We start from the raw sequence: 27,743 nt of genomic DNA, 5'->3' as shown, positions 1-27,743 counted from the left end.
TGCCTTTCAGATTTACTGGAGTATCAAATGTACCAAGCTGTGAAGGCAACTTATGTGTCTGATGCTGTGATATAGTGTGCGTGTGCGTGTGAGTAATATTGTGTGTGTGTGTGTGCATGTGTGCATGTGTGTGTGTGTGTGTGTGTGTGTGTGTGTGTGTGGTGTGTGTGTGTGTGTGTGTGTGTGTGTGTGACATAGTGCATGCCTGTGACTAACTCAAGTCAGATTGTAGTGTTTCTTATTTGCATGGATACAGAAAACAGAATTCAAACAGCTGACACTTTTTGCCTGCAAAGTACGATAAAACATGACAAAGGCGTTGGTACTATTTTAAATAGTAAATAACTCACAAAATGGAGACATCTGAAACCATTAACACCTGGAACATTTAGAATATTAAAAACCGTATTGTTATAACTCCATAGTGTATACTGAGTGTTCATTGATCGCATTATTAGGAACAGACAGACTACAATCTAACTGAACCTAACATGATGTGCATTTTACAGTTAGGAGTAAACTGTAATGCAACACTGATGGCACCATGTACTGTGAAGCTGACTGACTACTTGATGGATGGATGTATAATGGATGGATGGATGGATGGATGGATAGATGGATGTGTCAGTGCCAAGTGATCTACATCTAAGCTCAGCCCTTTTTTTGGCCCACGTCCACCCCCCCCCACCCCCCCCCCCCATTTTTGGAGGACAACTTTGTTTTTATGTAAGGATCAAATGAAAATAATTTTGTATAATACAGTATAATAGTGATAATAATTGGGGTTAGGTGAACCATACAGGAGAGGAGAGAAAAGAGGAGGAAAGAAAAGAGGAGGAAAGAAAGTAAAAAGGGAAAAGACAGAAGAGCAGAAAGAACCCAGCTCAAATGACCACTGCAATGGTTCACCAACTGCTGCTACTGTAAGAAGAGCAGAAAGTGTACCTAAGACATACAGCACAAATGACTGTGATGTATGTGTGTGTGTGTGTGTGTGTTTATGTAAGTGCAACATAGGACATATGTATGGAATGTACTTACTATCTGTACTATTACCTAGGATGAATTCTGTGATCAGATGCAACACATTTTTGTAAGTCACTCTGGATAAGAGCATCTGCTAAATGCCATAAATGTAAATGTACTAGTGAGGGTAGAAAGCTGCGATAACATTCCCCCAGTCCTGCAGTCCTGCTCAGTTCAATTCTGCTTAGTTTAGTCCTGCTCAGTTCAATCCTGCAGTCCTGCTCAGTTCTGTCCTGCAGTCCTGCTTAGTTCAGTCCTGCTCAGTTCAGTCCTGCTCAGTTTTGTCCTGCAGTCCTGCTTAGTTCAGCCCTGCTCAGTTTTGTCCTGCAGTCCTGCTTAGTTCAGCCCTGCTCAGTTCAGTCCTGCTCAGTTTAGTCCTGCTGTCAGCAAAATGCTTCATCTAAATGTATGTTTGACGGGGGACATCAGTGGGAACACTGGGATTGTTAGAGAGATAAACACAAACAGACACAGAGAGACAGAGAGAGACGGATAGAAACAGAGAGACGGATAGAAACAGAGAGACAGAGAGGGACAGAGAGAGACAGAGAGGGACAGAGAGGAACAGAGAGACGGATAGAAACAGAGAGACGGATAGAAACAGAGAGACAGAGAGGGACAGAGAGAGACAGAGAGGGACAGAGAGGAACAGAGAGACGGATAGAAACAGAGAGACAGAGAGAAACAGAGAGAAGGATAGAAACAGAGAGACAGAGAGGAACAGAGAGGTGACAAAAGTGACCAATAACATCCATTCCTTTCATGAGATATGTGACCCCATCTGGGATTTTAATGAAAGCCAAATGAGGTGTAGAACATCGAAAGAGAAGAGAGAAGAGGAGAAGAGAAGAGGAGAGGAGAGGAGATGAGAGGAGATGAGAGGAGATGAGAGGATAAGAGAAGAGAGGAGAGAAGAGGAGAGGAGAGGAGAAGAGGGAAGAGGAGAGGAGAGGAGAGGAGAGGATAAGAGAAGAGAAGAGAGGAGAGGAGAGGAGAGGAGAGGATAAGAGAAGAGAAGAGAGGAGAGGAGAGGAGAGGAGAGGAGAGGATAAGAGAAGAGAAGAGAGGAGAGGAGAGGAGAGGATAAGAGAAGAGAAGAGAGGAGAGGAGAGGAGAAGATAAGAGAAGAGAAGAGAAGAGAGGAGAGGAGAGGAGAGGAGAGGATAAGAGAAGAGAAGAGAGGAGAGGAGAGGAGAGGAGAGGATAAGAGAAGAGAGGAGAGGAGAGGAGAGGAGAAGAGAGGATAAGAGAAGAGAAGAGAAGAGAGGAGAGGAGAGGAGAGGATAAGAGAAGAGAAGAGAGGAGAGGAGAGGAGAGGAGAAGAGAGGAGAGGACAGGAGAGAAGAGGAGAGGAGAGAAGAGGTTTCCTTCAAAAAAGTTTAAAATGTGCTTTCTGTGATTTCTTTTCCCATAATATCAGTTATGCCAGTGTGGTTAAATCTTGGACCAGAAATGGGTTGTAAATCTGAGAGACCACTGCACATTTTCCTTTGAACTGATGTCTTTTATGCACTTTTTTGACTAAACAGACATGCACACAAATATTCTGCAGTAATGCCTAGATGTATGTATGTAATTCCCAGACACATACACACACTTGTGAATGCGCACACACACAGTCAGCGTGCTCCATTATCATATTATGTCTCCTGCAGACAGTACCACTCTTTCCTGGCCCCAGAAAACTGTTCTGAGGTCAGTATTATCAGCAGCACTGGCATTTTTAGCTAAACCAAACCATACTTAGAAACACACAAGAAACATTTTGACACTGCTGTTTCTCCTTTGCCTTCACACACACACACACACACACACACACACACACACACACTAATCAGTCCAGCAAGGATTAGTGTGGCTGAGGTAATGGAGTGTTTCAGAGGAAACTCCAGAGTATGTCCTCGAGGACACACCATGCAGGTCAGGGGGACAGAGGGCTGGGCAGGATGAGGTCATTAAGCAGCACACATGAAACACACCTTAACTTGGTCTTTCCCTCCCTCTCTCTCTCTCTCCCTTCCTCTCTTTCTCTCTCTCTCTCTCTCTCTCTCTCTCTCTCTCTCTCTCTCTCTGCTTTTGTGTTTGTGTTTGTGTGTGTGTGCGTGTGCGTGCGTGCATGTGTGTCTTTGATGCAGTCACTCTGACAGGTTTGTGTAAGCTCTCAGCTGGTTTTTATAAGTTCACGTGCCCTCATCCAAGCTCAAGAAACACACACTCTGGTCTGAACATCCTTATCGAAAACTGTGTGTCTACCCTCGTTGGGCTGGGTTGGTCCATTCACACACTCCCTGCAGGGGTTGGGGGGTTTCAAGCCTCTAGCTAGACGGTCTGTCTGCCACTCTGCACTCAGGGCAGTCACGCTGGAACCGGCTCTGCCACGAGCTTCTGGATCAGGACAGAAATACAGGAAGGACTGCTGGTTTTGTCTGACTCCTGCAGTGGTTTCTCAGTGAACCCAACATATCTGCCATGTCTTAGATAACATCAGACTAATTGCATAACTGTGTAAAAGAATCAGACAAGCTCACTGTGTAAAAGCAGAAGAGACAGATGGAGCACAGGAGGCACACGGGACACATCAGACACTCATCCGTCCAATAGGAGCTCTAGTTCAGATTTGATTGGGTAGTCAGTAAACTCTGAAGCAGAAGCTCTCTATGTTAGGTCTCTGGGTTAGGTCTCGGGGTTAGGTCTCAGGGTTAGGTCTCAGGGTTAGGTCTCCGGGTTAGGTCTCTGGGTTAGGTCTCTGGGTTAGGTCTCTGGGTTAATTCTCTGGGTTAGGTCTCTGGGTTAGGTATCGGGGTTAATTCTCTGGGTTAGGTCTCTGGGTTAATCCTCTGGGTTAGGTCTCTGGGTTAATCCTCTGGGTTAGGTCTCTGGGTTAGGTCTCTGGGTTAATTCTCCGGGTTAGGTCTCTGGGTTAATTCTCTGGGTTAGGTCTCCGGGTTAGGTCTCTGGGTTAGGTCTCTGGGTTAATTCTCTGGGTTAGGTCTCCGGGTTAGGTCTCCGGGTTAGGTCTCTGGGTTAATTCTCTGGGTTAGGTCTCTAGGTTAGGTCTCTGGGTTAGGTATCAGGGTTAATTCTCTGGGTTAGGTCTCTAGGTTAGGTCTGTGGATTAGGTCTCTGGATTAGGTCTCTCGGTTAGGTCTCAGGGTTAAGTATCAGGGTTAGGTCTCCTGCAGACTATGTCCAATGTCCTTGTGTCATACATCTGACCAACTACCTTGAGCTGCAAGTGGATCACCTTATTATTATAACCTTATTAGGGTTAGGGTGTGTTGTACAGAGGGAGTCAGTTGTGACTTGACAGGCAGATGGTCACAGACGATCACAGTGGATCATGGAATATTACAGTGGGTCACAGAAGATCACAGTGAATCATGGAATATTACAGTGGATCACAGAAGACTACAGATGATCACAGCTTACTGCTAATAGCTTAATCTTGAATCTGTGTAATAAGGATAATATATTTTTGGACACTTTTGGACACAAGTGGTGTGAAGGTTTTTGTAGTGAGTAATTGGTAGAAATGGGGCTGTGAGGGTTAAGTGTGTGTGCATATATGTGTGTAGGAGTGTGTTGGTGAAATGTGGTGTCTAGATTTGATCTTATCTGTGTATGTTTGTGTATCTGAGTTTGTGAGCTCTGTTTTCATTCATTACTCCACTCCTCTGGGTGGCGCTGTCACTCTGGCACCCCTCTGACAGCATACTGAACAAACCCACATTATCATTGGTCAGTGCATAATTCACCAGCTTCTGAAGAATGACCTCTGCTAATACAGGTTCTGGTTGGGTGTGAACATGGCTCACCAAACTCTCCCTCTCTCTCTCTCTCAGTGGCGGGTCATTGCTTTAGAACTTGGTTTCTGTGTTTTTGTGAACTTAATCAAGCAGTGTATTCTGATCTGATTGTTGTTGGAAATTTGTGCTCAGCAGCTGAACTGGACTGTCACCTCAAACGTTTACCTCACCTTTACAGATTGTCTCTTAATTTATTAATTTCTCCTAAATTATTAAGTTCTCCAACTTCTCATAAAATTACTATTTTATAATCACTTTGGTTTTATAAGTATTTGGTGGCAAATCAATGGTGCAATACACATCATCCCCAATACTTCATTAACCCTTAGTGAAGTCTGTCACCATCCTTTGACCAATGTCTGTCAAGTGTGAAAAGGCCTTCACTGTACAATTGAGTGATGTGTTATCTCTGAGAATTGTGTGAAAGGATATGAAGAGAGTGAAAGATCTTGCAAAATCTCTGCAGATCTCTTCTGATTTGTTGGTTTGATCCCTAAGATTCTCAGTCTGAACCTGCGTCTGTTGTTTGTCTTTACCCCAGCCGTCCTGAACATGGACACTGCGGTGGTGGACGTGGAGACCCTGCAGGCTCTGTACGAGAACGTAAGCAGCTCTGTTTGGACGTCCCGAGACACGGGTTCTGACACCCCTCTCACGCCCCACTCCCGGGCCGTGTGATTGGTCCTTTCCACTTAGGGTCAGGGAGGCGGTCGTCTCTCTGGTGGCACATGTGGTCAGCCCGGACCCGGAGCTGAGGAAACGTGTGTGTCACACAGCACAACAAACACGCCGGCCACAGAAACCACGGGAATGTGTGGGGTTTACCATGGAGCCAGAGATCTCAACCCTGTCTGAGAGAGGGAGAAAGAGAGGGAGAAAAAGAGGGAGAAGCATGAAGGAAAGAGAGGGGGAGATAGAGAGAAAAGCAGAGAAAGGCGGTTGGAGAGGGAGGTAGAAAAAAGTGGGGAAGGACATTAATAGAAAGGTTCATATATCTATTTGCCATCATTATGGAACTTACTGGATAATATTTTACCCACAATTTGACTCTTTCAATCAAAACAAGAAACTTCTCTATGAGCATCAGTAACATTGAAGTGCTGAGAGTGCAACATTGCTACACATACATCTTAATTCTACTAATATAAAAATTAATCTCTAGATCTAGAGAAGAAACACACACACACACACACAGTCCAGGTACACACACACAAACATACACACACACTACATTGGTGTTTGGGCCACTGTGGTACATCTTTATAGCAGCTAGTCACATGATCACGGTTCAACTCTAGTCACATGATTCACGGTTCAGCTCCAGTCACATGATTCACGGTTCAACTCTAGTGATATGATCACGGTTCAACTCTAGTCACATGATTCACGGTTCAGCTCTAGTCACATGATTCACGGTTTAACTCTAGTGACATGATCATTTTCAACTCTAGTCACATGATCACGGTTCAACTCTAGTGATATGATCACGGTTCAACTCTAGTCACTTGATCATGTTCAACTCTAGTCACTTGATCATGTTCAACTCTAGTCACTTGATCATGTTCAGCTCTAGTCACATGATCACGGTTCAACTCTAGTCACATGATTCACGGTTCAGCTCCAGTCACATGATTCACGGTTCAACTCTAGTTATATGATCACGGTTCAACTCTAGTCACATGATTCACGGTTCAGCTCTAGTCACATGATTCACGGTTCAACTCTAGTGACATGATCATTTTCAACTCTAGTCACATGATCACGGTTCAGCTCTAGTCACATGATCACGGTTCAACTCTAGTCACTTGATCATGTTCAACTCTAGTCACTTGATCATGTTCAGCTCTAGTCACTTGATCATGTTCAACTCTAGTCACTTGATCATGTTCAGCTCTAGTCACATGATCACGGTTCAACTCTAGTCACTTGATCATGTTCAGCTCTAGTCACATGATCACGGTTCAACTCTAGTCACTTGATCATGTTCAACTCTAGTCACTTGATCATGTTCAACTCTAGTCACATGATCATGTTCAGCTCTAGTCACTTGATCATGTTCAACTCTAGTCACATGATCATGTTCAGCTCTAGTCACATGATCATGTTCCACTCTAGTCACATGATCATGTTCCACTTTAGTCATTGGTTTTCTAACTTCAGTTTTATTATGTACTTAAATAAGTACAACTACTGAAATGTACTGAGTGATCTGAAAGGCATGAGGAACATGTAATGCTTGAGGAAAATTACAAATAGATGAAAATGTTTCCTCTCTTTCTTTCTCTCTTTTCTTTGCTCCTGTTCCTTCTCTGAATAATTCACTCACTCAATCTCTCTATCGCTTCAGCCTAAGGCAGTGTTGTTGAAATGTTGAGGTTGTTTCTCTTTAGTGTGAGAGACTCCACTCTGTCTCTGACTCTTTTGCACAAAACCACACACACACACACACACACACACACACACACACACACACACACACACACACACACACACACACACACACACACACACACACACTTACTCTCTTTCTCTCCTCCTCTTTTCCCTCTGCCCAGCCCAACCACAGTGAGCAAGGCTTTATCTCCTCACTCACTACGTGTGTGTGTGTGTGTGTGTGACTGTGTGTGTGTGTGTGTGTGTGTGTGTGTGTGTGTATGTGACTGTGTGTGTGTGTGTGTGTGTATGTGACTGTGTGTGTGTGTGTGTGTGTGTGTGTGTGTGTGTGTGTGTGTGTGTGTGTGTGTGTGTGTGTGTGTGCGTGTGTGTGTGCAGAACTTCCATTTCCTGCCTCTTCCTCCAATATTCCTGGTGTGTTTGAGAGATGCTCAGCAAAACACTTTCACACACACGCGTGGTTGTCATGGAAACATCTACACGTATAAACACATGTTAAACACATGTGCTGTTTTGTTGTTCTTCTCCCTCCTGTGAACAGAGGGCTCAGAAAGACGAACTGGACCAGATCCAGAAACACACCAGATCTAAAGAGAGGAACACCAAACCTCTGGACAAACCTGAACAGTGAGGGTTCTGATCCACATCTCAGATCAGCACACGTGTACACACACACACACACTTACACACAGATGCTCGCAAATACATACACACATACTCACTCACACACACGCTCGCAAATACATACACACACTCACTCACACACACAGACACTCGCAAATACACACACACACACGCTCACAAATACACACACATTCACACACATGCTCGCAAATACACACACACACACTCACTCACACACAGATGCTCGCAAATACATACACACACACTCACTCACACACGTGCTCGCAAATACACACACACACACACTCACACCTGCACACTCACTCACTCATACATAAACACAAATGCGTACAGACACATGCACATACACACTCACACACACACACACATACATGCTCACACATGATACTCATGCACACACACTCACATATATACATATATACACATACACACCAAGTCTACACCAAGTCTGAAGAGCAATTGGCTTTATTGCTCTAGAGTACAGCGTTGTACACCATAATCATGTCATCACCTTCTCTTGAGTCATCCTGGGGTTTTGGCATTTTTAACTGATTGTTCTTCATGGTAGTTTGATACTACAGTGACTTCACCCCCCCCCCCCACCTTCAGTGAGCTGTGAGTGTCTAAGGTCCACTATTACGATTAGCCCCTCCTTCTCCTGTCACTGCATCCACCTTTTCCTTCCTCTGGAGTCCAGAAAGCCGTGATCATTCAAACGTGTACTCACACCTCACTGACTGAGAGGAACGTGTCTAGTTGATCACACACACGTGTGTGTACCTCCTCTCTTCTTCCAGTAGCCCCTTGTCACAGGCAGGTGAGGATATTGGGTATATACTGTATATGTCAGTGTTGGTACCAAATCCTTTTACATATACTGTGCTCAGCTTTAAGCTAGGACTGCCTCCTGGGCACAAGCTCACCAGAACCAGAAAAGCATTCACAGAGTCCAGGACTCTAGTACAGTCAGTCAGCTTCTGAGTCCACGGTCTAGGACGTTAGCTTCAGGGTGCAGTAGTGGTGGATTGCACTGTGTCTAATGCCGTGGTCACTCTGTGTCCACACTTACACCTTCTGTCCAGGTTCCTGCTGCAGCTCTCTGAGGTTCCTCAGTTCTCAGAGCGAGTGTTCTGTATCCTGGTCCACTCCACGTTCACAGAGAGCATCACCTCGGCCCACCAGAAGATTGACCTGCTGCAAAACGTGTGCAATGTGAGAGAGGGGGGGGGGGTGAGAAAGAGAGAGAGAGAAGGAGAGAGAAAGCGAGACAAGGAGAGGGAGAGAGAAAGAGAAGGAGAGAGAGAGAGAGTGTGAGACAGAGAGAGAGGGAGGAAGCTAGAGATGTTCTATTGATTTATGATAGTAAATAATGTGTCATTTATGAATAATGTGTATTTCTGGTCAATGCATTGCGACTGACAATACAGTTTTGATTAATTAAACTGAGAGTGTGTGTGTGTGTGTGTGTGTGTGTGTGTGTGTGTGTGTGTGTGTGTGTGTGAGAGAGAGAGAGAGAGACAGTCAGAGAGAGACATAACTAGAGACAGGGTAGAGACAGAGGGAGTTGTATTGAAATAAAACAGAAACAAAAGGAGAAAATTGAGAAGGGGCATTTATAAGGGGAAAATAAAGTAGACGGAACTTGTGTGTGTGTGTGTGTGTGTGTGAGAGAGAGAGAGAGAGAGAGAGAGAGAGAGAGAGAGAGAGAGAGAGAGAGAGAGAGAGAGAGAGTGAGAGTCTACAGTAGGTGTATATACAAGCTTTATTATGTAAATCTTCATTATAGATTTTTTTTTATTCTCATTCTCAACTCTAATGCTTTTTAATGTTATTCATCGCTTTGGCAACAGCTGTTAATTAGTTCATACACATAATCATAGTTCATGCCGATAAAGCAAAGTGAGTTTGAGTTTGAGAGACAATGAAGGAGAAAACAAGGGATGGGAAAGGGAAGTGCATTCATTATTTTTCTCTCTCTCTGTCCCCCTCTCTCTCTCTCTACCTCTCACTTCATCTCTCTTTCCCCCTGTCTTTCTCCATCTCTCTCCATCTTTTTCTTCGCCTCCTCTCTTCTTCAGTCTCTACGTTTAGGTGAAGGGGTTCTGCAGATTCTGGCCCTGGTCCTGGCGTTCGGGAACGTCATGAACAGCGGGAACGCGAGTAGAGGCCAGGCCAACGGATTCCGTCTGGACATCCTGCCTAAACTCAAGGACGTCAAGAGTAGCGTGAGTGACCCGCTCAGCTCAGACGCATGTGAACCACTGGGTCTAGTAGTCCTGCAAATGGTGTTTCTGTGTACAATTTAACAGAAGGATTTAGAAGGTGTTCATCACTTCCAGGTGATTCAGAGTCTGTAGATTCTCTGTAAACGTAAACATAAGGGTTACAGTTACAGTCCCACTTATCAAGACAGTGGCCCTGTGGACCTTTATAGGTGACTTTCCTGCACAAACCATGAAGTGACATCATATCACTTCCTGTCTCCCTCTGTGTAAACCTCACTGAACTAATGTGAGTCTGGTGTTGTTGAAACCCAAGACTGGGCCGTGTCCTGAATCATTTATTTAACTTGTAATTATATTGTAAATATTAAGTTTTTTCTTTTTTTCTAAGTCATGGTTTGCACTGTTAAAAGGACTCTTGATTAAATCACTGGGTTTAATAAACACTTCTGTTCACACTGCCACAGGAGAACACCCATGTGTTTTTACTTCTCTGTCTGACCATCATAGTGCGTGTGTGTGTGTGTGTGTGTGTGTGTGTGTGTGTGTGTGTGTGTGTGCTTTGTACACATGTCTTTGTATCTGTGTCTGTGTGTGAGAAACCAATGGTCTTGTCTGCCATTCTTGGAGCCTTTAAACTAAACCACACTGAGGGTCATAATTACAGAAGATGAAAGAATGTTTCACCTCTGTTTACTCAGTCTCTCTGCCACCCCCCCCTCCATCCCCCCCTCCCCTCTCCACCCCCCCCCCCCCCCCCATCTCCGTCCCCCCCAAACCAGGATTTCTCCCAGAGTCTCCTGTCTTACATTGTGGCGTACTATCTGCAACACTTTGATGAGGTATGTTTACCAATAATGTTTATTTGGTTCCTTCTCTCTCCTTCTCTCTGACTCTCTCTTTCTCTCTTTCCTCCTCCCTCCCCCTTTTCCTCTCCCTCTCTCTCTTTCTTTCCTCTTGGCTTGTTTTCTCATTAGGGCTCCATGTTTTCCTGTTCTCATGGTGTTTCTGAGGCTTTGTTCTTCAGGTTCTCCATCTGATCAACCCTCAGCCTTCACCAAAGCATCTGATCACTCGGTGGCTTTTGCAAGCATGTCATGCCCTCTGCTTTTGAGCGTTCTTTGAATCATCCTTAAGCTTTCGTGGGTGTGTCACGGTGGAAGCGGCCAATGCCCCCGCTCGTACCTGGTTCAGGTGTACAAGGAGATAAACCCAGGAAATCTGGAGATGAACCCAGGAAACCCTCACTGAGAGGTTCATCATCATAAAGGCAGAGAGCTGATCTGAAACAGTTTATAACAATGTGTCACTCAGTATAACTGGCTTATTTAAGCAATTTTGCATGTGTGTGTGTGTGTGTGTGTGTGTGTGTGTGTGTGTGTGTGTGTGTGTGTGTGTGTGTTAGGAGGCAGGTACTGACGCACGCATGTGTGTGTGTGTGTGTGTGTGTGTGTGTGTGTGTGTGTGTGTGTTAGGAGGCAGGTACTGACGCACGCATGTGTGTGTGTGTGTGTGTGTGTGTGCGCGCGCACGCGCGCGTGTGTGTGTGTTTTAGGAGGCAGGTACTGACACATGCGTGTGTGTGTGTGTGCGTGTGTTAGGAAGGAGGTACTGACACATGCGTGTGGTGTGTGTGTGTGTGTGTGTGTGTTAGGAGGCAGGTACTGACACATGCGTGTGTGTGTGTGTGTGTGTGTGTGTTAGGAGGCAGGTACTGACACATGCGTGTGTGTGTGTGTGTGTGTGTGTGTGTGTGTGTGTGTGTTAGGAGGCAGGTACTGACACATGCGTGTGTGTGTGTGTGTGTGTGTGTGTGTGTGTTGGTGTGTTAGGAGGCAGGTACTGACACATGCGTGTGTGTGTGTGTGTGTGTGTGTGTGTGTGTGTGTGTGTGTGTGTGTGTGTGTGTGTTAGGAGGCAGGTACTGACACATGCGTGTATCCTCTCCCGGAGCCCCAAGACCTTTTCCAGACCTCACAGATGAAGTTTGAGGATTTTGAGCGAGACCTCCGCAAGCTACGCAAAGACTTGAATGGTGATACACACACACACACACACACTCATAATACACTGGTGTGTGCATACACAACAAATTACTACACATATAATGAAACATGCAGCCATACACTGTAGATCAGTGATATCAGATTCCAGTCATCCAGGAACACCAGGTTTTATTGCCTGGTCTTCAGGTTGGAATGTCATGTTTTCTGGTCCATAGAGTTAAACAACAACAGTAGAATATCAGTAACAGAGTGCTCTCTGTTGTCTCCACCCTCATACCCTCCACCCTTATACCCACCACCCCCACCCTCCTGCCACCTACACCCTCATACCCTCCACCCTTATACCCTCCACCCTCATACCCTCCACCCTTATACCCTCCACCCTCATACCCTCCACCCTTATACCCACCACCCTTATACCCACCACCCTCCACCCTTATACCCACCACCCTCATACCCTCCACCCTTATACCCACCACCCTCCACCCTCATACTCTCCACCCTTATACCCACCACCCTTATACCCACCACCCTCATACCCTCCACGCTTATACCCACCACCCTCCACCCTCATACCCTCCACCCTTATTCCCACCACCCTCATATCCTCATACCCACCACCCTTATACCCTCCACCCTTATACCCACCACCCCCACCCTCCTGCCACCTACACCCTCATACTCTCCACCCTTATACCCTCCACCCTTATACCCTCCACCCTCATACCCTCCACCCTTATACCCTCCACCCTCATACCCTCCACCCTTATACCCACCACCCCCCTGCCACCTACACCCTCATACCCTCCACCCTTATACCCACCACCCTCCACCCTTATACCCACCACCCTCATACCCTCCACCCTTATACCCACCACCCTCCACCCTCATACTCTCCACCCTTATACCCACCACCCTCATACCCTCCACCCTCATACCCTCCACCCTCATACCCTCCACCCCCACCCTCATACCCTCCACCCTTATACCCACCACCCTCCACCCTCATACCCTCCACCCTTATACCCTCCACCCTCATACCCAGCACCTCCACCCTCATACCCACCACCTCCACCCTCATACCCAGCACCTCCACCCTTATACCCACCACCCCCACCCTCCTGCCACCTACACCCTCATACCCTCCACTCTTATACCCACCACCCTCCACCCTCATACCCTCCACCCTTATACCCACCACCTCCACCCTCATACCCTCCACCCTTATACCCTCCACCCTCATACCCTCCACCCTTATACCCACCACCCCCACCCTCCTGCCACCTACACCCTCATACCCTCCACCCTCATACCCTCCACCCTTATACCCACCACCCTCCACCCTCATACCCTCCACCCTCATACCCTCCACCCTTATACCCACCACCCCCACCCTCCTGCCACCTACACCCTCATACCCTCCACCCTCATACCTTCCACCCTTATACCCTCCACCCTTATACCCTCTACCCTCCACCCTCATACTCTCCACCCTTATACCCACCACCTCCACCCTCATACCCAGCACCTCCACCCTCATACCCTCCACCCATATACCCACCACCTCCACCCTCCTGCCACCTACACCCTCATACCCTCCACCCATATACCCACTACCTCCACCCTCCTGCCACCTACACCCTCATACCCTCCACCCTCATACCCACCACCCTCCACCCTCCTTCCACTGACACCATGGTTGTCATGGTGAAAACGTGACCTGGGCCCCTTTCAGGTGGGCACGCCCATTTTTATATGAGCTGGTGCTTGAAACACTTGATGATGATCACATGAGTTCGACTGGCAGCAGACATGCAGGATGATGGTCATGTCTCTAGCACAGAGATGATGACACAGATGCCTGAGACTGTTAGGAGATTAACATCCTCTGAGCTCCCTGACGCCCTGATTTGGGTCACCAGCTGATTGATCAATATGACAAGGCCTCAGTGTCTAGAATAACACAGTCCAAATAAACTCAGATCAATAACATGCCACAAGAGCAAACACCATTATCACCTTTCTTCTGTTGTTCTTTTCTAAAACAACTGTGAGTCATTTGCAATTTAATACGGTTCATTTTAGAATAATTTGAGGGAGAATAGTTGGTAGTTTGTGTTGAAGTTAAATGGTTTATATGAAGAATCTCCCCGTTATTGAGGTAGAACCAGGGGCTGAAGATGTCCTCCATTTAATACCTGATCTAACACGTTTAACACTTACAGTGTGTGACAGACCCTTTTCTCCAGAGCGACGTCCATGGCAGCCAGTCTGACAGCCGGAGTTCAGATTGTTGTGTTGTGCTGTGAGGTTTACAGGGGTTGTGGAACAGAAATCTGTGTATTTCTGCTGAGGTCAGACAAGCGAATGAGGAACATCTTATCAGACAGAGATGTTGCTTTCAGATGTATGAATTAGGGGAAATAGTGGCCTTCAGTGTATTGGAACACACTGCCGCTGTCCTGTCTCTTATGAATCACACGCCCTGTCAGTAAAACTCAGCAAGCAAAGTGAAAACATTTTTAAAAACCCATCATCCAAACGCATATAAACACATGAAAACTATTCCCTGATCACCTGCTAAACGCATCAGAGCTCAGTAAGCATGTTGGCTTCTTCAGCAAAGCACTTTATTTCTCAAACTACCCACAATTCATAGAGCTGAAAGCTCCCGGCGTCCCCGAGGGAATGTGCGGCTGGCTGTGCTCCTGCAGCTGCCGTCTGGGCCAGGGGTCCCCGCGGTGAGTGAGTCATCACCCGGAGGGGGGCAGGACTGCAGGGCAGAACGCTGCAGCAGATGTTAGCGGCCTGGACAGCCGCAGGGGGTCTTGTGAAGCAGGTAACCCAGCCAGGCCCTACCCCCGCTGGGCTGCCGGCTACGCACGAACACCCCGAAGACCCAGCTGCTGAAGAGATTAGCATGAGCGCTATGTTGGCATGCCACGTCCTGGAGCATCACGTGCGGTGATGGGCGTTGGACACAAGGGGACGATGTCTCCAGGGCTCTATCAACTGTGCACATCATTCAGGGAGACAGCAGCAGGAAACAAGGACCAGATTTGTTAGCACTGCTTAGCATGCTGATAGTTTAATAGAAGTAAGAGCAGGATGCTGATCTCACTCGGCGTCCTGCTCTTACTAGGAGTCCTGATCTCACTCAGCGTCCTGATCTCACTCAGCGTCCTGCTCTTACTCAGAGTCATGATCTCACTCAGCGTCCTGCTCTTACTCAGAGTCCCGCTCTGACTCAGCATCCTGATCTCACTCAGCATCCTGATCTCACTCAGCATCCTGATCTCACTCAGCGTCCTGCTCTTACTCAGAGTCATGATCTCACTCAGCATCCTGCTCTTACTCAGAGTCCCGCTCTGACTCAGCATCCTGATCTCACTCAGCATCCTGATCTCACTCAGCGTCCTGCTCTCACTCAGTCCTGCTCTCACTCAGCGTCCTGCTCTCACTCAGTGTCCTGATCTCACTCAGTGTCCTGATCTCACTCAGCGTCCTACTCTTACTCCGAGTCCTGCTATTACTCAGAGTCCTGCTATTACTCAGCGTCCTGATCTCACTCAGCGTCCTGATCTCACTCAGCGTCCTGCTCTTACTCAGAGTCCTGCTCTGACTCAGCATCCTGCTCTTACTCAGTCATGATCTCACTCAGCGTCCTGCTCTCACTCAGCGTCCTGCTCTCACTCAGCGTCCTGCTCTTACTCAGCGTCCTGCTCTGACTCAGCGTCCTGCTCTTACTCAGTCCTGCTCTTACTCAGTCCTGCTCTTACTCATAATCCTTTCATACTTTATGCACATTCCTTTGCATCATGCTGAGCAACAAAAAAGACACAAAAACATAGTAACAGTAATGTAGTAACATAACAACATAGTAAGAGTAATGTAGTAACATAACAACATAATAAGAGTAATGTAGTAACATAACACAGTAGGAGTAATGTAGTAACATAACAACATAGTAGGAGTAATGTAGTAACATAACATAGTAGGAGTAATGTAGTAACATAACAACATAGTAACAGTAATGTAGTAACATAACAACACAGTAGGAGTAATGTAGTAACATAACAACATAGTAGGAGTAATGTAGTAACATAACAACATAGTAACAGTAATGTAGTAACATAACAACATAGTAACAGTACTGTAATAATAATAATAATAATAATAATAATCTTTATTTGTATAGCACCTTTCATACATACATGCAACTCAAAGTGCTTTACAGTATAAATAAAAGAAACATAAAAAGGAGAAGACAAAAAGAAAATGTTAGAAGAAATTAAAGTAAAATAACATAAAATGTAAAAAAGTAAAGTAAACAATATAATAAAAAAGTAAAGTAAGTAAAACTAATTAAGATAAGTAAATATAAGAAGATAAAAATAAAATATTAAAATTAAAGATAAAAAGAAATAATTAAATAAAGTGACAAATTATAAAATAATAGACTAGAGTTTCTTAACTAAAAGCAGATCTAAACAGGAAAGTTTTGAGACTGTTCTTGAAACTATTCAGGGATGAAATGCCTCTGAGCTCTTCAGGAAGAGAATTCCAGAGCTTTGGGCCATAGTGGCTAAAAGCACCCTCGCCAATCTTTAATCGGCATCTAGGAATCACCAGTAGATTACTGTTTGAAGACCTCAGAGACCTGACTGGAACATATCTAAACATCATTTCACTGAGGTAAAGAGGGGCAAGACCATGAAGACATTTAAAAACCATGACTAGAACCTTAAAATCTATCCTAAAGCTGACAGGTAACCAGTGCAGTGAGTGGAGTGCAGGTGTAATATGATCTCTCTTTCTCCTGTGGGTCAGAACCCTTGCAGCCGCGTTCTGAACTCGCTGTAGGTGGGAAATAGAGCTCTTTGGAAGAGCAGATAGAACAGCGTTACAATAATCTAGCCTTGATGTGATAAATGCATGGACAAGTTTTTCACTGTCAGCAGGAGTGAGCATATCTCGGACCTTAGCAATGTTTCGAAGGTGAAAATAAGCTGTCTTGCATGTAGTCATGATGTGTGATTTGAAGCTGAGCTCATTATCAAAGGTGACGCCCAGGTTCTTAACACATTGTCTGGCATTCAGATTCATTTGATTTAAATAGGTCTGGACATCATTCCTTTGTGAATCACTGCCAAGAACAAGAACCTCTGTCTTCTGTTTATTTAATTGCAGAAAATTGTCAGACATCCATGTCTGTATATCATCTATGCAGTCAAACAGTGAGCAAATTGATTTTAGGGCTTTTGGTTCTAGAGAAATGTAAAGTTGAGTGTCATCTGCATATTGATGATAACTAATACCATGTTTATTAATGATATGTGGTAACGGAAGCATATATAGGTTGAATAGTAACGGCCCAAGAATTTATCCTTGGGGGACACCACAAGTTATTTTTTGACGTGTGGAGGAAGAGGTACCTAATGCTACATAGTAATCACGCCCAGTTAGGTACAATCTAAACCAGTCTAAGACTAAGCCACTAAGGCCTACCCAACTCTGTAGTCGATCAAGATGAATTTCATGATCAACCGTGTCAAAAGTGGCGCTTAAATCCAGCAGAAAAAGGACTGAGAGTTTGCCTGCATCCTTATTCAATCTCAAGTCATTTACTACCTTAACTAGGGCTGTTTCAGTGCTGTGGAGAGCTCTGAAACCAGATTGAAAAGTGTCATTTATTTGATTTACTTTTACATAATCATTCAACTGGATTGACACAACTTTTTCAATGATTTTGCTAAGAAAGGAAAGGTTAGATATAGGTCGATAATTAGTAGTAGTAACATAACATAGTAACAGTAATGTAGTAACATAACAGAGTAACACAATAACATAACATAATATAATAACATAGTAACATAATAACATAATAACAATAACATAGTAAAATAACATAATAACATAACATAATAACGTAATATCATAGTAACATAATAACATAACATAACATAACAACATAATAACGTAATATCATAGTAACATAATAACATAGTAACATAATAACATAACATAATAACATAATATAGTAACATAATAACATAACATAATAACATAATATAGTAACATAATAACATAACATAATAACGTAATATCATTGTAACATAATAACATAGTAACATAATAACATAACATAATAATGTAATATCATAGTAAAATAATAACATAACATAATAACATAACATAATAACGTAATATCATAGTAACATAATAACATAGTAACATAACATAATAACGTAATATCATAGTAACATAATAACATAGTAACATAACATAATAACATAGCCCATGCTGAACGCTGCTCATCTGAAGAAACAAATTTTGCACTGGAAAACTGAAATGATGAGAATATTGCAGAAGTTGAAGTGTGGGTGACTCGGATATGACTCATGAAAGTGTAGACTGTGTGTAGACAGATTACACACATACACAGAGTGTGTGCAGCTCTCACCACACACACATACACAGAGTGTGTGCAGCTCTCACCACACACATACACAGAGTGTGTGTTTTTACAAAAACCTGGGCCTGACCCAGCTGGTCCTCTGCCTGTGTTCCTACAGCATGTTCAGCTGAAACAGAGAAGGTGTGTAGCACATCTGAGAACCAGCACCTGCAGCCCTTCAGAGAGAAAATGGAGTCATTTCTGATTCAGGGTAAGAGACGATACACCAAACATGGACCCACACACACACACACACACACACACACACACACACACACACACACACACACACACACACACACACACACACACACACACGGCTACTGTATGCACACATACAGTCCCTAACACACACAGCTGCAAAGAAAACCTACATAAAGTTAATCACACAAAATAGTGGATCTTGTAATTGACACTACACACACACACACACACACACACACACACACACACACACACACACACACACACACACACACACACACACAATGCCTTCAATGTCATGAGAATCCCCAGAAGAAATCTGGATCTTCCTTAAGAACAATTTTCACACATCTAAATGTACCACAACCATTTCTATGAATGATTATGTGCAAACATAACAATCGTAGGACCATACAATCATGCATACAATCCAGAAGGAAGTAGTAATTCAGACCCAGGACTAAACACACTGTGGTCCAGTCTGAACCCACAAGAGGAACTGCTGAAGGAATTAGAGGCCTCAGGAACACCATCCCGCCGTCCTCCATCACAATGACCTAAATCACAGTCCTCCATCACAATGACCTAAATCACAGTCCTCCATCACAATGACCTAAATCACAGTCCTCCATCACAATGACCTACATCACAGTCCTACATCACGATGACCTACATCACAGTTCTCCATCACAATGACCTACATCACAGTTCTCCATCACAATGACCTACATCACAGTCCTACATCACAATGACTTACATCACAGTCCTACATCACAATGACCTAAATCACAGTTCTCCATCACAATGACCTACATCACAGTCCTACATCACAATGACCTAAATCACAGTTCTCCATCACAATGACCTACATCACAGTTCTCCATCACAATGACCTACATCACAGTCCTACATCACAATGACTTACATCACAGTCCTCCATCACAATGACCTAAATCACAGTTCTCCATCACAATGACCTACATCACAGTCCTCCATCACAATGACCTAAATCACAGTTCTCCATCACAATGACCTACATCACAGTTCTCCATCACAATGACCTACATCACAGTCCTACATCACGATGACCTACATCACAGTCCTACATCACAGTCCTACATCACAATGACCTACATCACAGTCCTCCATCACAATGACCTAAATCACAGTTCTCCATCACAATGACCTACATCACAGTCCTCCATCACAATGACCTACATCACAGTCCTACATCACAATGACTTACATCACAGTCCTACATCACAATGACTTACATCACAGTCTTCCATCACAATGACCTAAATCACAGTTCTCCATCACAATGACCTACATCACAGTCCTCCATCACAATGACCTACATCACAGTCCTACATCACAATGACCTACATCACAGTCCTACATCACAATGACTTACATCACAGTCCTACATCACAATGACCTACATCACAGTCTTCCATCACAATGACGTACATAACACAGGTGAAAAGCACCTATACCAAGACCAGCATGGAAAAATCACGTGATCACCAGAACCATGATTCATACTCAGGTCTTCTGAGTCAGAGTAAACAAAAACGTAACTGACCATAATGATCAGTGCTATTTGTGGGAAGAAACATGGGGCTATTAATCAAAAGACCAGCAATTCAGCTGTAAGGCATGAGCAACAATATCATGGCGTCGCAGTGTTTTAGGGACTCAGGATTCACTTTAGGAAGAAAATTGCCCCACACCAAAGATAATAATCTGTACCAAAGCAAGATCTCGAGACCTTGACCAGGAAGTCAAAATGTGGTCACAACAGGATTGCGACCCTGGCCCCTCCTCTGTAGTTCTGACCATCACAGAGTCCTGAGAACCCCAGAGGAGATGTGCTGACTGAACCCATAAGCCAAGCTGCAGCAGACACGCCCCCCCCCCCCACCACCTTGAGGAACTGCAGCCAGGAGCAATGGTTCACAATTCTGGCCAAGTATCATGTGAAGCTTGTGGAAGGTCATTTCATTCAAACAAAGCAATTAAAGGCCAATACCACTGTGACGCGCGGGCAGGGCGAAGGACGAGACACGGGAATCCTTGCTTTCCAGGCAGACGTCACTTTAATAACAGAGATTGCGCAATAGCGCACGAGCAACACACACGATTCACACAACGTGCAGACTTTAGACAACGACGAGCACAGGACACTGCGCGAGCGCACATTAAATAGACAGACCACATTAGCCCCACGTGATTACGAGACGATTCACAGGTGAGACACATTATTCACACGACATAACCTTCACCACGGAGTCCCACTGACGCAGACAAAGCACGTGGACTACGTATACACACGCCCAAAAGGGAGGGGCCGGGGTCCTCAACGTGACAACCACCATATAATAATGAAGTGACTGTGAACTCTTGACCCACTGAGAAATCTGATAAGTGTGTTTTGCTTTATTTACTGATAGAGAAAGAAGATTATTCCTGTTCTGTGTCCAGAAGGGTTCTAGTAGTTTCAAACAAATGTTTTAAACAAATGTTTATATAAATAGTATAGAAATAATGTCAACATAGCAATGCAGAACGAGAGAAGCCTCAAGAGTTTTATTTCAATTCATGCGTTCAAGGTCATGCATTTGTAAGTTCCTTCTTTCTGGTGCAAAGCTCCAGTGGTTGTGGGTCTTCATATGTTCTGGGAAGAACCCTCCATGGCCAGAGCACCAGTAAACGTAGACGATCTCATGGATCCTCTCATGGATCTTCTAACTGATCTTCTCACAGGTCCTTCACGCAGCTCTCCTTCACAGATTGCAAATTTCTCCCAGCTGTCATTTTCACCCAGTTTGTTTGATTCCTTCCATCCAATTTTCCCTCTTTTTCTTTTTGTCTTTTCTCTCATTCTTCTTCTCTCTCAGTCTCTCACCCCCACCCAACTGTCATATCACAGCATCACTCTATAATACTGTGGTCTGTCCTCCTCTTTCTATTCTTCTTTCTATTCTTCTGAATCATTTTCTTAAACACACTAATGCGAACTATTACTCTCCTCTCTGTTTCTTTACTTATCACTCCATAATCATACCCACATGTGTGCTCTCTCACTCTTTCCCCCTGTGCCTCTCTCTCCCTCCCTCTCTCTCCCTCCCTCTCTCTCTCGGTTTGGGTAGGTGGGTGGGGTTTTTGTCTTATGCTTCCCCATTCAGGCTTTGATCCAGGGACTTCAGGAGACTTCAGAGTCTGAGCCCCAGGCCCAGGCCCTTAAACCAGGGCTGTGGCCACACCAATGCCCCCTCCCCCCATCCCCACACACAAAACCACCTCCCTACCCCACAAACCTACCCCCTAGACATCCTCATCACCCCCTCTGCTCCCATCCACCCTACCCACCATACTGCTTCTAGTTAGAGGAGAAATATAGATCAGAGGAATGGAAGAAGTCAAACAGGACTCTCTGTCCCTCTCTCTCCCTCTCTCTCTCTCTCTCCCTCAATATGTGTTTTTTTAACGTGTGATTGTAAAAGTCTGACTTGAGAGGGCTACTACTATGAGGAACCCACCAGCTGCTCTATGACTGTTTATTTTCCAAAAGCTTGAGATGAAATCACACACAGAGAGAGATAGATAGATAGATAGACAGAGAGATTACAGGAGAAAGAGCAGACCAAGAGGCTGGAGAGAGAGAAACAGACAGATCAACAGGGAGAGAAAGACAAAGAGAGGGACAGACCAATTTGAAAAGAAAGACAGAGAGAGACCAACTGGGAGAAACAAACAGAGAGAAACCAAGAGGGTGAGACAGATTGCAAGATTCCAACAAGGAGACACAGACAGAGAGATACCCACAAGGAGAAACAAACAGAGAGAGACCAACAGGGAGAAACAAACAGAGAGAGACCAACAGGGAGAAACAAACAGAGAGAGACCAACAGGGATAGACAGACAGAGAGACCAACAGGGAGAGACAGACAGAAAGAGACCAACAGGGAGAGACAGATTGAGAGAGACCAACAGGGAGAGACAGATTGAGAGAGACCAACAGGGAGAGACAGATTGAGAGAGACCAACAGGGAGAGACAGATTGAGAGAGACCAACATGGAGAGACAGATTGAGAGAGACCAACAGGGAGAGACAGATTGAGAGAGACCAACAGGGAGAGACAGATTGAGAGAGACCAACAGGGAGAGACAGATTGAGAGAGACCTGTCAGGGCTGGCTAGGCTGCAGCTCCCTCGGCTACCACAGGAGGGGGGCGCACGAGTCGGCTCTGGGCAGAGCAGACGCAACCAGCAGTGATCCGTCACACCTGTTGCCCTGGTTACTTAAGGAAGTTTGGTGTGACAGATCACTGCTGAATCGGTTTGGTCATGCCGTTACACTTTCAGCCCTTCTCTGCTTTCTGTATTGTTACGTTACGTTACAAGGTGTCTCGCCACCTTTCCCTCTCTTTATCTCCCTCTTGTTACACTATTACTTATTCGAATCTCCTGCGCCGTTCCCTGGCCCATCGTTTTCCTCCACCGGTTACATTTCCTATCCGTTATACTTTTGTTTTGGGAAGGTTTTTGTTTGTTGTGGCGTTTGCCTGCTGCCAGTTACTTCCTCTGGCGTCCTTTGTTTCATTTTCACGCATTGAGTTTTTCTGCGTCTTTTCAATCAATCAATCAATCAAAGTTTATTTGTATAGCGCTTTTCACAACACATGTTGTCACAAAGCGCCTTACAGGATTTAAAAGGTTAACAATACTACGGGGTCCAGAACCCTAATGAGCAAGCCAAGGGCGACAGTGGCGAGGAAAAACTCCCTAAGATAGTGGGGAATAGGAAGAAACCTCGGGAGAACCAAGACTCAAAAGGGAACCCATCCTCCATTGGGCGGCCCGTTAACACACAGATTACACAAAATACAGACAAATACACAAGTCACACACAAATCACACAATCAGACTAAGTAAAGGTAAAAATGAAAGTTCTGGGTTATGATATTGTCACTGTAAATGTCTGTTGATGAACGCCAGGCTTTCATTCCGTGTCGGAGCAGCGATGCTGGTATTGTAGGCTCCGACTGCAATGTTACTCTCCAGGTGAACCTCGAGTTTTAAACTTTTGAGTTGCCTTGTTATTTTTCTCCCGTCTCTCTACGGCTGAGTTTTGCTTTGCACGTGTTGGGTTTTCTGCGGTTTTTTTTTTTGTTCTCTTTTCTCCCGTGTTTTTACTGTCGAGTTTTGTTTTCCGTGTTGAGTTTTCCGCACCATCTTGTGTTTGGTGTTTCTACTGCTGAGTGGGTGTGTACGTTCACATACTCGCCACGTTACAATACCAACAGGGAGAGACAGATAAATAGAGACAGAGAGAAACCAACAGGGAGAGATAGACAGAGAGTCCAAAAGGGGGAGACAGATAGAGAAAGACCAACAGGGGGAAGCAGACAGGTACAAACAGATAGAGACTAACAGGGAGTGACAGACAGAGAGAGATCAACATGGAGAAGCAGACAGATAGAGACAGACAAAGAGAAACCAACAGGGAGAGATAGACACAGATACCAGAGAGAGACCAGCCTATGTGTACTCCACCTGTTCTGGGTCAGTGTAAACACCTACACGGCCCCCCACACCTGGAAATGAGGTACTAACTCAGAACTAGATATTTATCAGTATCAGATATGTAAAACACATTTTTGCTGCCCCGTCAAAACATCTGGCCTCCTTGCATTAAAAAATACAAGCTCTGATTATTTCCATTCTTAGTACTTATTAAGGATCTGTTTGATGTGTAATAATGGGCACTGATGCTAGGGAGTGTGTTTCTCTCTCTCTCCCTCCTTCTCTCTCTTTGCCTCTCAGCTAGGACAGAACTAGAAGCCCAGGAGAAACAGCTCTCTGACACACACAACAGGTATGCTAGGTGTGTGTGTGTGTGTGTGTGTGTGTGTGTGTGTGTGTGTGTGTGTGTGTGTGTGTGTGTGTGTGTGTGTGTGTGTGTGTGTGATGGTATAAACTTCTCTGTAACATTTCCTTTCAATGTAGGGAGAAAATTAAGAGAAATGTGATTTGAATATTTGAATACTATTATTACTTTGATAATGTTGTTACCTGTTTGAGAGTGAGCTTATTTCTGCACAAGTTCAGAAGTGCTCAGCGGGCGGAGATAAGCCCTCCTTCACATCAGCCTGGTGTTCCCCCAGGCTAAAGCGCTCAGGTCGTCTTGACAAGGCAGACGTCTGGCATGGTGCTGTTACGTCTCACGCACCTCCGTCTCTGTGTTGCAGCTTTGTGGAGCTGACTGTGTTTTTCTCAGTGAGCCCTAAGGCGGGGGAGAAGGAGGTCTCCCTCCACACGTTCTTCAGTGTGTGGCACCAGTTCTCTTCTGACTTTAAGGACCTGTGGAAGAGGGAGAACAAACGGCTCCTGAAGGAAAGGTGTGTGTTCTCTCCTCTGTGCTACTCTCACACACTCAGTGTTTGTGTTACTCACATACAGTGTGTGTCTGTGCTACTCCCACACACTCAGTTTTTGTGTTACTCACATACAGTGTGTGTGTCTGTGCTACTCTCACACACTCAGTGTTTGTGTTACTCACATACAGTGTGTGTCTGTGCTACTCACACTCAGTGTGTCTGTTACTGACAGTAATTGTGTGTGTGTTACTCTCACATTTCACTTATTTGCTTATTTCACTCCCTTTCTTTCTGTTTGTCTGTTTGCCCCCCTCCCAGCACCACCCCATTATGATACTGATACTGGTGATCCCCTCCCCCCATTATGATACTGATACTGGTGATCCCCTCCCCCCATTATGATACTGGTGATCGCCTCCCCCCATTATGATACTGATACTGGTGATCCCCTCCCCCATTATGATACTGGTGATCCCCTCCCCCCATTATGATACTGATACTGGTGATCCCCTCCCCCATTATGATACTGGTGATCCCCTCCCCCCATTATGATACTGATACTGGTGATCCCCTCCCCCATTATGATACTGGTGATCCCCTCCCCCCATTATGATACTGATACTGGTGATCCCCTCCCCCCATTATGATGCTGATACTGGTGATCCCCTCCCCCCATTATGATACTGATACTGGTGATCCCCTCCCCCCATTATGATACTGATACTGGTGATCCCCTCCCCCATTATGATACTGATACTGGTGATCCCCTCCCCCCATTATGATACTGATACTGGTGATCCCCTCCCCCCATTATGATGCTGATACTGGTGATCCCCTCCCCCCATTATGATGCTGATACTGGTGATCCCCTCCCCCCATTATGATACTGGTGATCCCCTCCCCCCATTATGATACTGGTGATCCCCTCCCCCCATTATGATACTGATACTGGTGATCCCCTCCCCACATTATGATACTGGTGATCCCCTCCCCCAATAGGCCCTTTTCACAACAAAACGGAAATACGTCACCGCCGGGTAAAACAAGTTCCGGTACTCGCAGAAGATTGTTGTTGTCAATTCACCTCAGCATGGAGCGTGTGTTTACTTCATCCCTGTCGTCGCTGCCGAGACTGAATTTTAAATACGTTTCCAGTATCGTTGGAGAACATTCAACAACGAACGTTTCCAAGTTAAATAGAGGCTACAAATTGTTTGTAGAATATTTTATTCACTTATACCAGGGTAAGCTAACACCAGCTAGCACTAGCTAGGTAACTAACTATTATTTAAGGTATAGCTGGTTCCATTAGTCATCCTACGGAGTGGTAAAACAGTCTATATTATTATGATATATATTATAATATTACAAATGATACTGACAGCTTTAATTAACAATATCTAGCTAGGTTAAGCTGGGCATACACTGCGATTTTTGGCCCATTTTCAGCCGATTTTTCACTCGTGCGACTATTTTTGCGATCGGGCCGAGTTTCGGCTCAATCGCGTGTCGTGCATCGTGTAGTTTACACAGGTAAACGAGGAGCGATTCACACCTCAGACCCACTCCCGATCAGAAATCGCAGCGTCGCAAGAATATCAAACATGTTTGAAATTCAAATCGCTCCTCGTGAGAGTATCGCACTGTTGAAGCAGCTTCACGAGCCGACTCTCACTGCGATTTAGTCGTACAGTTTGAGCTGGAGCTGAGTACACGATTTAAAATATCGTACAGTGTACGCCCAGCTTTAGCAAGCCAAGGGACGTCAGCTATTGATTGTTTGGTTTACATCAGTATCAATAAAGTTCATGACACACACCAAGTTATTACGTGTTATTGTTTATTCAGTGTCCAATATAGTCGACAGCAAAGTGATGGTCAGAGCTGGATGCTACCGAGCAGAGCTGGATGCTAGCGGATCACAGCTAGTTTCAGAGCCGTTTCAGTGGAACAGTTGCTGTCCGCATTTGAAAGAGCAAACTCTCGACTAGTAGATGTTCGTGGTGTACTGCCAGCCGAGAGCTTGCTCTTTTCTAGCTAGATGCTATCGGATCACGGCTAGAAGCTATCGGATCACGGCTAGAAGCTATCGGATCACGGCTAGAAGCTATCAGATCACGGCTAGAAGCTATCGGATCACGGCTAGAAGCTATCGAACCGGGGCTAGAAGCTATCGAACCGGGGCTAGAAGCTATCGAACCGGGGCTAGAAGCTATCGGATCACGGCTAGATGCTAGCGAACCGGGGCTAGAAGCTATCGGATCACGACTAGAAGCTAGCGAACCGGGGCTAGAAGCTAGCGAACCGGGGCTAGAAGCTAGCGAACCGGGGCTAGAAGCTAGCGAACCGGGGCTAGAAGCTATCGGATAGGGGCTAGAAGCTATCGGATCACGGCTAGAAGCTATCGAACCGGGGCTAGAAGCTATCGGATCACGGCTAGAAGCTATCGATCACGGCTAGAAGCTATCGATCACGGCTAGAAGCTATCGGATCACGGCTAGAAGCTATCGGATCACGGCTAGAAGCTAGCGAACCGGGGCTAGAAGCTAGCGAACCGGGGCTAGAAGCTATCGGATCATGGCTAGATGCTAGCGAACCGG

General features: G+C 45.2%; 1 protein-coding gene across 1 annotated transcript in view; it reads left to right on the top strand.

Moving 5' to 3' along the window:
- fmn2a (formin 2a) overlaps positions 1 to 27,743 on the top strand; it is a 56,774-nt gene that overhangs the window by 26,380 nt on the left and 2,651 nt on the right. The window contains exons 10-18 of the mRNA XM_076977873.1: positions 5,374 to 5,435; positions 7,768 to 7,853; positions 8,954 to 9,083; positions 9,950 to 10,096; positions 10,876 to 10,935; positions 12,008 to 12,128; positions 18,675 to 18,767; positions 24,590 to 24,641; positions 25,015 to 25,164. Coding sequence (XP_076833988.1) covers positions 5,374 to 5,435; positions 7,768 to 7,853; positions 8,954 to 9,083; positions 9,950 to 10,096; positions 10,876 to 10,935; positions 12,008 to 12,128; positions 18,675 to 18,767; positions 24,590 to 24,641; positions 25,015 to 25,164 — 901 coding nt within the window. The remainder of the gene's footprint in view (positions 1 to 5,373; positions 5,436 to 7,767; positions 7,854 to 8,953; positions 9,084 to 9,949; positions 10,097 to 10,875; positions 10,936 to 12,007; positions 12,129 to 18,674; positions 18,768 to 24,589; positions 24,642 to 25,014; positions 25,165 to 27,743) is intronic.

This window comes from Brachyhypopomus gauderio, chromosome 17 (assembly GCF_052324685.1).
Source record: "Brachyhypopomus gauderio isolate BG-103 chromosome 17, BGAUD_0.2, whole genome shotgun sequence".
Classification (NCBI taxonomy): domain Eukaryota; kingdom Metazoa; phylum Chordata; class Actinopteri; order Gymnotiformes; family Hypopomidae; genus Brachyhypopomus; species Brachyhypopomus gauderio.
The sequence above is the reverse complement of the archived record's forward strand: the minus strand, read 5'-3'. Positions and strand labels throughout refer to the sequence as shown.